Genomic DNA, 12,410 nt, shown 5'->3' with positions numbered 1-12,410 from the left:
TCTCATCATAGAGAAGAACTTGATATTGAATAGGAAACGCATGGAACTGTGTTTTTCAAGCATCAACAAGGCAACAGCTCTCAACTTAACCTGGACAGTTCCAAATCAACAGATATTTCTGTGATATATACAATTATTGATGACTCTGAACCTCAATCAATGACACTCTTCTTCCAAGAAGTGCTGAGAAGTTTATTTATTTATTTTTGTACTTATTTGTATACCAGAAGGTAGCGTGGCTTGCGAAAATACACACTTTGGGGATTAAGTGGTACATTTGTACATACTTTCCGGTCTCTGATTAAAATCATCTTGAAGATGCACTCGTAGGCTGCTTAAACTGAACGTTATCATAAGAGTATTCGGTTGGTGTAATGTATGTTCATAGGAATATTCTCTGGCGCCAAGTGACTTAATAAACCAAAATATTGGCGATGTTGGCACCACTCTGGGCGCCAAGACGTGAGGCTTATGGATGTGATTGGCGCGAGTCACTTATATCCGTCATAACGCCTCAGTTTAATCATGTTTATAAATGTTTTGTTTTATTAAGAGCTTACTGCGACCCTCAGGAGTGTGTGAAGGGAACTATCTGGTGAAAGCGCCAATATACTACGTGATAACCACGTGGTGATTACGTGATGAGGAGAGGAAGGCGCAGGAATAAGGTCTTCTCTTCTAGGCTTCTTCTCCTTTCTTCGCTGCTTGTTCCTTCATCTGAGCCCAACCAGTCCTTCACCCCTGAGAGCATGGCAAAATAGCAATACAGATATTATATGCTACACCACTACTAACGGCATGCACAATAAAGCAGATGAATTAACTGAAATGACAAAGGATGAATACCCTGATGTAACACACGTAGTGCAGACTATTAACATAATAACTAAGGCAATGTTCCCAGGAGAATATCAAGTAACACAGAAAATAAATATGAGACTAGAATTGGCACGACTTCTCAGAAAATTCCGCATGTGAAGAGATCAATGCAGAGTAAACAATTGCAGGTTATATCACACGAGTTATTTCAATGAAAGAATTTAAAGCGCCCAAGGCTATAATATCCCCCTCCCTAAGAGAACCATGCAAGACCAAGACAATATTACAAAACCTTTAAGAGAGATGCATATAACTATCATCCAAGAGGTTTCAGGAACCTCCCTCAGCCTGAGAGCAAACCTGTTCATAACAGAACACTTCATCCATAGCCAAATGTTCACCCATAGCCAAACCTGTTGTTAGATTTGGAAACAACAGACCTGAGAAGGGTAGAAGCTATGTAAAGAGAGATACTGGTCGAAGTGGAACTTTCTAATATATCATGCAAGAGACGTGGAGAGAGGAGGGAGGTTAGAGATTAGCCAGCTAGACGAGGCTTGGGCTTTAGATGAAAAAGAAGACGCTACAGAGCATTGAACATGAGATGTCAATAAGGGGTCCTTGATCACTTACGATTTTAATCTTCGACTATCTTTTGTCAACGAAGACTGCAGAAAGCGAGAGAGAGCAGATGGCTCATGTTAAAATTAAAGTACACGAAGGTCAGATATTTGATATAGAGAATAACATAAGACATTATATCTGAGCATAAACAGTACAAGAAACGATGTATTATAGTTAACAACGGAAGAAAGATTCATACAGTCTGTAAGAGACAGTGGAATCAAGAACATGATTACCCATTGTTTAACGGGCAATGCCTGTTGGAAGGGGGGTTTAAAGGTGAAGCAAAGTGCATGTCAGAAATACAAACACACAACAACAAGAAATTACGTAAATACATGACCAAGAAACGAGTTCATAAGAATTAAAAGAACGAAATATAAACGGTATGAAAACGAAATGGCATGTAAAGTCAAGAATCAGCCATACCTGCTCCATATTACCATAAGCAGGAAGTTCAGACTACACAGAGGAAACGAAGAACAATATGGAACTCTGAAAAGTACTCACTGAAAGCTTCCAGTAAAGTTTGAAGCTAGAACATAATCTGCGAGCACTAAGAAAATAGACGATCCCAGCAAGAAAAACGTGCCGAGATAGAAGTGACATCAGAAGAAGCAAATAACTAAAGACACTAGATGTAATGAAAGACACAATGACCCAGACAATATCGTACCATGGATGCTAAATGAAGCAACTGAAGCGACCCAAGTCAATTTTAATCTATAATGACGTTCCCCGATATATATTTCCTTAGAAACGCAAAATGGAAGGAGGAAAACTCCAAATAGTGCAACAAGTTTCGTGCCTGTGCAAGAAGGAAAGACTTGGGAAACTGGACATCAGCACAATGGAGGAGAGACGGAACTGGAGGGACATGATAACTACATATAAGATCCTCTCCAACCATCTATCTCTGACTAGTTTAGAACCTACTTCCCCCCGTACATTCCCACTTAAGGCATTTATAATTGTTCTCCAGTAACTGATTATTTCTTAAGATATTTTAAACGCCTTCTATCAATTGCCTAATACTTTCACCCATTACTCACAGGAGGACATCACTATTATTGTCTTGCCTCTAAAAAAATGGTTCTCTTGGATACGATCTCATATCCTTAGCAATTATTAATTTTAATATTTTACAGACTCGAAAATTTTCTAGCTTTCAACTCAAACACTTCAATGTAACAAGTTAAATTACCTGATTTACACAACGTTACACAAAACACATCATTAAAATTAAAAAAACAGTTAATAACACTTACAGAACGGTGTCTGTCCTTTCAGCAGTTATAAAGATATTGTAGGAAGTTGTTTGCAATGTGCTTGTTAATCACATAGCTTCAAATAGCTGTATTGTCAAATGACCAATACAGCTTTCAGAAAGTAATATAAAAACAAGGGTTACGAAATTCTTCAAGGATGTTTTGAATAGCTTTGACCACATCGAAATCACAAAAGCTGTCTTTCTAGATCTGAGTAGAGCATTTGGCTGTGTCATACTTACCATACAACTACATATGCTCAATGTATTAGGCGTTAAGCAGAGCGTTTTAAACCGGCTTGCGAGTTAATTAAAACAAGGAAGACATGCTTGTATTCTTCATGAACACGATGTCAGTCATACATATCTGTAAAGCTATAATAATGGCTCTCCCAGAGGTTATCTCTTGGATATATATTCTCACTCTACTGCAAATAAGTTAAATTAAAGTCCTGTATACCACATTTCCTGACAACCAATGCGAAAAGCTGGAGGCCATACACCCGTTTTTGTTACCTAAGAAAAACATTGTTTAAAAATGGCAAAAGCTTCAATACTCGAGAATTATTCCACAACGAAAAGAATCGGGACTGACACAAATTACCAAAGAGAAGAGTAAGTAATTTCTGTTAGATATTGGCTTTAAAAGTAATATATGGCAATATGGAATTCTGGATTTTGAAGAAACCTACGAAGGAAACTGGTTGTTTATTCTGGGTGATTTTCATAGTGACTTCCGTATCAAAATTGCGAGTGGGAGGACATTCTGAACTATAGGCCAATCTCACTAACAACTGTAGCTATTAACAGGCTGAAACTTTTTTTTTAGATGAAGTGGGTAAAATATTTTGACAGCTTTAGCATGCTAATAAAATCTATTGGGTAATTTGATATCTATTATTACTGAAATGAAAGAAAAAATGATGATGGACGGACTGCATTTTTTGGAATTGTATACAAAATTAAGAGTTACTCTTACAAAATTAAACATTTTTTTTTGTTAAATATTGGAAGTCCAGAGGATAGTACTTAAATGGAAGGTAATCTTCTTGTCTTAAAGAAAATTAAACTCAGTAGTATGAAGGATGGTTTTGATTAATGGGTAAAGTCATGAATGTGGTTCAAAAGGGTAATTACTGGCCCCAATTATATACATAATATATGTCAATTATTTGCTAGAGGGCGTCAAAAATGACAAGAATATATTTGCAGCAATGTAAAAAATTTTGAGCTAAATAAATAATAAACTAACCTTTACCAAATGAGCGGAAACAGTAATATAGACAAGTTTAATATAATGGAAATAGGAAGGTCTGTGAATAGGCTCAACGAGAGTTGTAGATTACGACGAAATTCTCATGAAATCAGATCAAGAAAAAGACCTTGACGTAATCGTGTGATCCTTCATGGTAAAAAAAAACTACGATTTTTTTTAGTTCTTTTTCCTTCACAATTTTGGTAAAATTCAGAATAGCCCTTAAATATATGGATGGGTTAAAGTTGACGAAATTATTAATCATTTACGTCAGACCCAAGCTGGCGTTCTGTGCCCGCACCTTATAAGTAACACTTACAAAATAAAAAAAAGGAATATTGTATTATAACGAAATTCATTCCAACAGAAATTACTATGAACATCAGTGAGTCATTAATAACTTTTAAAATGCCCAAATTGAAATAAAAAGGAAGCGAAAGGATATGATAACCATATAAAAGTTTGACAAAATATACGAAAGGACAGAAAAGAGTTTCTGAAACCCAACATTAATACAACTAGTGGTCGTAGTTGTGAACTATAGCAGAAAAGGAACATAAATAATAAATTAATTTACTCTTCTGCCAAGACAGTTGCCAAGATGGTGGCGAATGAGGATATTGTGTTCTAAAACCACTGATACTGTTGAATAATTTATGATAAATTACACCAGTAAGACCAGCCTCTGGGTGCAACGATCTCTAACTGAAGTTACAAAGAGGTAGTTACACACAATGCATTTATTTAGACAGCCTAAAGGCCTTAAAATAATAGTTTATGATAAGCTGACTGAGATAAAATAAGGGGGGGAGCGCCACTGGACAAAAAGCGTATCTGACAGGCCGCTTTAAAGCAACAGGCTGTTGGATCAAGCTCTCACAAGTCAAGCCTGGCTCCAGGCCGGGCTTGGGGAGTAGAACACCCAGAGCCCCGTCCAGGTACAGACTATCAGAGAGAGAGAGAGAGAGAGAGAGAGAGAGAGAGAGAGAGAGAGAGAGAGAGAGAGAGAGAGAGAGAGAGAGAGAGAGAGAGAGAGAGAGAGAGAGAGAGAGAGATAGTGTGTATCGGGGAGAAGATTCAAATTGTTTGTATCTTAATCTAGTCTGGATTAGTCTTGAGATTTATCTGACAGCTATAGATAAGACGACGCACTGAGATAAGAATTAAAAGTGAGTAATCTAGGCTCGATCTAATTTATGGATTAGTAAACTCTTTCATCCCTTTGTGCAAAGTTGAATACCCAGTGTCGTCAAAGTTACATATACTTGTATATTTGTATAAGGTAATTGAATACCGAGGTTAGCGGGGCCATGGTAGATCATATCTGAGGAGGGAAAGTGTAACAGCTGGTAGGTGTAATTGGTGTTGAACAATGCTGTTGGCTGGGAAGACTTTTACTTCCGTCAGAAAATGAAAATGTTGTTTGTAGTAGAACAAAATAGAATGTAAACTGATTTAATGTTTGTTTATGTGATAACAACGATTGAACCCTTAAATGTCTGAAAAGCATTTATACTGTTCACTACAAATACTGTAATCCTCGCCTCTAATTCTGGAGTTATTCTAATCTCATATAAGTTTTAATTTATCCACGAACTTTTAGGACAAGTAAAGCAGGAACCTTACCAACCAACAAATAACAGAGCCAACCACGAATGAAAATACTCTCAATTTGATCTTTACGAATTACGAATAAATAATCAGATACAAAACTATAAGAGACACGACATACAGAGATGCAAACAAACATTAAGACACGCAAGGCACACAAAATATATTAGAAGCAAGAAGATTTGTAAAGTAAATACTTCAAGATAAACGGCATTGACAGGTAGAAATAAACAAAAAACTATCCAGCATCTTGCTATGCATCAGAATTACCAAAGAAATAACATTATTATCCATCTCCAAATTGTAAACACTTTGCCAGAGATATGTTCCTATATGAAAAACCAAAAAGAGGACCGATTTAGAAAGAGAACACAGAAGACGCTACAAAAGATGGAAAAACAGACTTCTGAAATACTCAAGTAAACACGAATATCGAAACAAATGTAAATTAATGTAAACATGATGAGTGAGAAAATTTAACAGGAGCTTGAGCTCTTATACCAACATCAAAAAATGTAAATGGAGCAAAAAGCTACACACGAGATAGGAAGAAACAAAAATTTAATATTTCTCATAGGTAAAATAAAAAAAAAATCTTCTACCAGTATTGAAGCTATGAATGCAAGAGAAGTTTCCTTCACAGAGGATGACAAAGAAATTAGTAAAATTATGAAAGAGCAGTTCAACGCAATATTTAGCACCAAACAGACAATGTGAAGGTTGAAGATCCAGACAGCTTCATGAACGACATCCACAACTCAGACAAGATAACAGATATTAACATAAATACAGCCGACTTTCACAAATAAATTGGCAAAATGCTCATACATTCGACCACTGAGCCTGACTCCTGGAACTTCATATTCATAAAGAAATGCAAAATACCAATAGCGTGAGCAATCGTTGTAATATAGAGAAAAAGCGTAGATACTGACGCTATACCAGAGGTACTTAAATCATCGGACGTAACACCACTCCACAAGGAAGGTAGTAAAGCAATGGCAACAAAAAAAATCCCAATTAAACACGAATTTAGAACAAAAAGGTCCTGCATTTCGCATTTATTCAACCTAACCACTTTCTTTCTCAACTTCATATCACCTCATATACCAAGATAAGATTATATCAAACAGGTAAAAATATAAATAGCAGAATTGTGTTAGCTTTTGCAGACGATGCCATAATCAGCATGATAAAAGATAGGTCCCATATATGAACAATAAAATTACAACGTACCGGAACGAAAGATCTAGTAGGAAATACAGAACAAATCTTGTGAAGAGTACAGGTCTATGGTATTTCAACTTCTATTAAATATTTTGAATTACTTTGGAGAAAAAGTGAAAATTTTAAACGGAAAATTTGACAAATGCCTGGAGGAAGTGCTGGATCAGCTCGGATCTAATGGCTAAATAGGCCTACTGGGACCATTGCTAGTAATAGCCTTTCCAATCACGTTGTTAACAGACAAGCAGGCCCACCCATTCGGGCTTGAAAGAAGAACTCTCTTTGCCGACAACAAGAAAATTTATAGGACCATCACCACTACCCACAGGACCATGACTAGCCACAGGACCATCACCACTACCCACAGGACCCTGACTAGCCACAGGACCATCACCACTACCCACAGGACCATGACTAGCCACAGGACCATCACCACTACCCACAGGACCATGACTAGCCACAGGACCATCACCACTACCCACAGGACCATGACTAGCCACAGGACCATCACCACTACCCACAGGACCATGACTAGCCACAGGACCATCACCACTACCCACAGGACCATGACTAGCCACAGGACCATCACCCCTACCCACAGGACCATGACTAGCCACAGGACCATCACCACTACCCACAGGACCATGACTAGCCACAGGACCATCACCACTACCCACAGGACCATGACTAGCTACAGGACCATCACCACTACCCACAGGACCATGACTAGCCACAGGAACATCATTACTACCCAAGAGGACCGTCACTGGCCACCATCATCACCAGACTGGGCTCTCATGGCTCTACCAACATCTACGCTTCTTCATCTCGTTTATTAAAACATTTTTGTTTCCCTGCTAACTCAGTTCTGCTCGCGAGAAACCATCTTGTTGCGAAACGCCAGACAATTGAAGGCATGAAAGAGCACCTACTTTCTTACGAATTGGTTTCGCCTCCGTCTATCGTTGTATATTCCAATATAATAAACTCCCCCCCCCCCCCCCTCTCCCCTCCTTGAATGCGCTTAGCAGAGCTCCCAGAGTCACGACTTGAGCCCCCAACCTTGAGCGTTGAGCCGAAGACCACAAACGAAGGTGATCCATTAGTCTGTTACTCATATCTGACCTTGAACTGGACCCAGAGTGTGCCCGACAACACCGTATATAAAGAGGCGCCGGCTCGATCCACCAACACAACTCTTCCTCTCCTCTTAATCCACAGTTGTTGTCTTCCTCTCGTCTGCTGGAAGCCAACACCAAGACCAGCTTTGTCTTGACTCATAATTCTACTCCAGGATGAAGCTTTTGCCTCACATAATATTTGCCGGTAAGTTTATAATACAGTTGTGATGTGCTTTTTAATATATGTCTATATATAATGCTATTGGAGCTTTCATGGTTGTTGTTGATTACCGTGAGTAAAACACCAAGCCATGCTGCTATACGTCGCTTGTCAGATGTAAAAAAAACTTTGCATAGTGGCAGGTATAAGCATTCTGTGCGGCAAATAGCATTTTCTAGGGAGGTGAGGACCAAAGGGAAGGGGAAAGCCATTACGACTATATAACACTTGGAAGGGGTCAGGATAAGGATCTGAATAAGGAGTGGAATAACATTTTTTGATACCAAGTGACGCCAGACTAAAAATCAGGTGATTAGTTACCCGAGTCAATGAAAGACCGAGATGCTCCTCGCGTCACTAGAACACACCAGGAGCTTAACAAGAACAAGAGCTAACAACTTTCATGGTAGGTATCACAGAACAATTAACTTGCCTGAACACAAAGATGCAAGGACGCTTCACACCCGTGACAGTTTAAGGTGCCTCTGAGATGACATTTTTGCTTTTGAAGCAACCTGTCCTCTAACGAAGAATGTCGCTCTTCGCTAGTATGCTCTAGCGAAGAGCATACTAGCGAAGATCTATACTATGCTTCGCTAGTATAGATCAAAAACTGTCGTTCTAGAAAATGGAAGCGGCTCGCGAAAGTGACGTATCGTCCCTTTTTCTGTTTTGGGTCCTCTGATAGGTTAGTAGAGGATACTTTAAATTGACCGTTTTCCTGACGTTGGAAACGTTAGAAAGACGAGCTGTTTGTAATTTATTCTCAGTTTCCAACTTAGGAATTCCCTGCAAGACATAATTGAGTTTATCCTGATACCCGCACATAAAAGTATTGCAGGAAGATTGAAAAATGAGCTTCACGAAAGATGTACTGATGTTAAGTACCTGAAAAATAAATTCTCCTTTTCTTGGAACCAATCCTCTGTTCATTTTTTAACACAGTTCATTTTTGTAAGTTCATTTTTGTACTAAATCGTTTACGTTGACACTGGAGATTTTAATATGTTTTTATGACTAAAATGTGTTAAAATTATGCAATGATTTAAATACTTTCTTCTTCAACAGTTGTGATCGGCGTTTCCTGTTCCACACGACTCGGTTACTTGCCTCCAACTAATGGTTTCAACGGTAACGGTAATGGTGCCGTTAACGGAAATGGTAACGGTGGCTACAGCAATGGCAATGGCGCCAACAATGGCAATGGCGCCATAAATGGCAATGGCGCCATAAATGGCAACGGTGGATATACCAATGGTAACGGTGCCGTAAATGGAAACGGAAATGGCAACGGTGGATACACCAATGGTAATGGTGCCATAAATGGTAATGGAAATGGTTTAGTTAATGGTGTAAATGGAAATGGGCATTTTAATGGCGTAACTAATGGAAATGGAATAATCAATGGCAATGGTAACGGATATTCTACTGGCAATGGAAATGGTTTTAGTAATGGTAACGGAAACAAAAATGGCTTCAGGAATGGTAACAGTCGGATTAACAGAAATGGTGCTAATGGGTACAGAAATGGTAAGCGAAATGGTAATGGTGCCTTAGCTAATGGAAATGGAAATGGCAATGGACATGGTTACATTTATAGTAATGGAAATGGAGTCAACGGTAATGGTGTCAACGGTTACGTTAATGGCAATGGAGCTAACGGTAATGGTGTCAACGGTTACGTTAATGGTAATGGAGTTAATGGTAATGGAGTCAACGGTAATGGTGTCAACGGTTACGTTAATGGTAACGGAGTTAATGGTAATGGAGTTAATGGTAATGGAGTCAACGGTAATGGTGTCAACGGTTACGTTAACGGTAATGGAGTTAATGGCAATGGAGTTAACGGTAATGGAGTCAACGGTAATGGCATCAACGGTTATGTTAATGGTAATGGAGTCAACGGTAATGGTGCCAACGGCTATGTATATCGTAACGGTAATGGAGTTAATGGTAATGGAGTAATCGGTAATGGAGTCAACGGTAATGGTGCCAACGGTTACGTGAATGGTAATGGAGTTAATGGTAATGGAGTCAATGGTAATGGAGTCAACGGTAATGGTGTCAACGGTTACGTGAATGGTAATGGAGTTAATGGCAATGGAGTCAATGGTAATGGAGTCAACGGTAATGGTGTCAACGGTTATGTTAATGGTAATGGAGTTAATGGTAATGGAGTCAACGGTAATGGAGTGAACGGTAATGGTGCCAACGGTTATGTATATCGTAACGGTAATGGAGTTAATGGTAATGGAGTTAATGGTAATGGAGTAATCGGTAATGGAGTGAACGGTAATGGTGCCAACGGTTACGTTAATGGTAATGGAGTCAACGGTTACGTTAATGGTAATGGAGTCAACGGTAATGGTGCCAACGGTTACGTTAACGGTAATGGAGTCAACGGTAATGGTGCCAACGGTTACGTTAATGGTAATGGAGTTAATGGTAATGGAGTCAATGGTAATGGAGTCAACGGTAATGGAGTCAATGGTAATGGCGCCAACGGTTACGTGTATGGTAACGGTAATGGAGTCAACGGTAATGGTGTCAATGGGTACACCAATGGAAACGGCGTCAACGGGCACACCAATGGTAATGGAGGCTACACTGCCAATGGTAACGGTGTCAACGGCATCAATGGCAACGGTCTCGTCAACGGCATCAATGGCAACGGTCTCGTCAACGGCATCAATGGCAACGGTTTCGTCAACGGCATCAATGGCAACGGTCACGCCAACGGCATCAATGGCAACGGTCTTGCCAACGGCATCAATGGCAACGGTCTCGCCAACGGCATCAATGGCAACGGTCACACCAACGGCAACGGTCACACCAACGGCATCAATGGCAACAGGTACACCATCGCCGCGCCAGCCTCTCCCTCTGGCCTCTACCAGACTCCGTCAGTGTAAACTGGACCTCTCTGGTCTCCCCCAGGAGTCTACCGGACACCCTTAGTGTAAACTGAGTCGCTCAGGTCTTCTTATGGGGTCTACCAGATCTCCGAAGTGTAAACTGGGTCGTTCAGGTATACTCCTCTGGGGTCCATTACTCTCTGCTGTATCTACTTGAATTGAATTTATTTGCTGAATCCAATCTGCTTATGCATATTTATACAAAACGTCACATTCTGTGTGAATATTTATACGCTAAAGCCAATTTTCGCTTTGTGTATACGCTGAAGCCTCTCTCTAATGGATAATAGTCACCTTTATACATGCTCTAGAACACTGTTCAACTGTTCAGTTTATTATTATTTTTCCATTTTCTCATTTCCAGCTATAACTATAAAATGTAAAATGTATAACTTGAGTTTGGTGAATTGTAGTTATCCCTCGGGAGAGGTTCCAATCGTGCTTAGATTTACATTTCTGACGGTCTTGTATAACTGAAAATAAAAACAATAAAATATATCTCATCAGATTTTTTTAATTAGTTGCCTTGTTTTGTTTGTGTTTATAACACGAAAGATGGTATGAATGTATGTTTCTACTAGATGGGGTACTCGGCGTTGCCCGGGTCTCTTCCCGTTTCATTTTCTCTCATTCGAATTCTTCCTACCTCCCACTCCACCATTCTCCCACCATTCCTACCTCACAGTTTCCTTCTCCCTCTCTCCAATTCTCCCTCCCTTTCCTTCTCCCTCCCTTCCACTCAGTCTTCCTCCCATTCTCTCCTTTTATTCCTCCTGTTTTTCTTAGTGGGCAAAACATGCTCGAGTAACGATAATTCAACGTTATCTACGATGATTCAATGTCCATAAGATATGTCCATAAGCATTCTTTCTAAGATCAGATATTATGTACCACGCCCTGCCCTGGTGACTCTCTATTACTCCCTTATCTATCCATATCTCAACTATGGTATTTGTGCTTGGGGCTCTACTACCCAAAATCATTTACGTCCTCTAATTACTCAACACAAAGCTGCTATTAGGACAATATCCAATTCTGGCCCCAGACATCACTCGGTACCCCTATTCAAATCCCTGAATATGTTAGACATTAAGTCACTGCACATTCTCTCATGTGTACTATACATATACAAAACGCTAAATTGTAATGCCAATCCTGATCTCAAAAGCTTCATAGAAGGTTGTAACAGAACCCATGAGCACCACACCAGAAATAAATACAGTTTTGATATTCCTAGAGTACGACTTAATCAAACCAGAAATGCTCTACAAATCAAGGGGCCCAGAATGTGGAATGACCTTCCCAACCATGTTAAAGACAGTACCTCTCTCAACCAGTTTAAGATAAAAAC

The 12,410-nt window shown here is 39.4% G+C and overlaps 2 protein-coding genes across 2 annotated transcripts in view; one reads left to right on the top strand and one right to left on the bottom strand.

Moving 5' to 3' along the window:
• LOC123759808 (uncharacterized) overlaps nt 1-12,410 on the bottom strand; it is a 99,171-nt gene that overhangs the window by 5,130 nt on the left and 81,631 nt on the right. The window contains exon 3 of the mRNA XM_069317928.1: nt 639-741. The gene's annotated coding sequence lies outside the window, so the exon portion shown is untranslated. The remainder of the gene's footprint in view (nt 1-638; nt 742-12,410) is intronic.
• Nucleotides 8,099-11,512, top strand: LOC123759660 (uncharacterized). The gene is made up of 2 exons (XM_045744864.2): nt 8,099-8,129; nt 9,213-11,512. Exons 1-2 carry the CDS (start codon nt 8,099-8,101, stop codon nt 11,054-11,056), a joined length of 1,875 nt encoding a protein of 624 aa, XP_045600820.1. The 3' UTR covers nt 11,057-11,512.

Source organism: Procambarus clarkii, chromosome 8 (assembly GCF_040958095.1).
Source record: "Procambarus clarkii isolate CNS0578487 chromosome 8, FALCON_Pclarkii_2.0, whole genome shotgun sequence".
In the NCBI taxonomy this organism is placed as follows: Eukaryota; Metazoa; Arthropoda; class Malacostraca; order Decapoda; family Cambaridae; genus Procambarus; species Procambarus clarkii.
The sequence above is the reverse complement of the archived record's forward strand: the minus strand, read 5'-3'. Positions and strand labels throughout refer to the sequence as shown.

Coding starts and splice junctions, on each gene's coding strand:
- LOC123759660 (XM_045744864.2), top strand. CDS start 8,099: ATGAAGCTTTTGCCTCACATAATATTTGCCG. Junction 8,130..9,212: donor GCCTCACATAATATTTGCCG/GTAAGTTTATAA, acceptor CTTCTTCAACAG/TTGTGATCGGCGTTTCCTGT.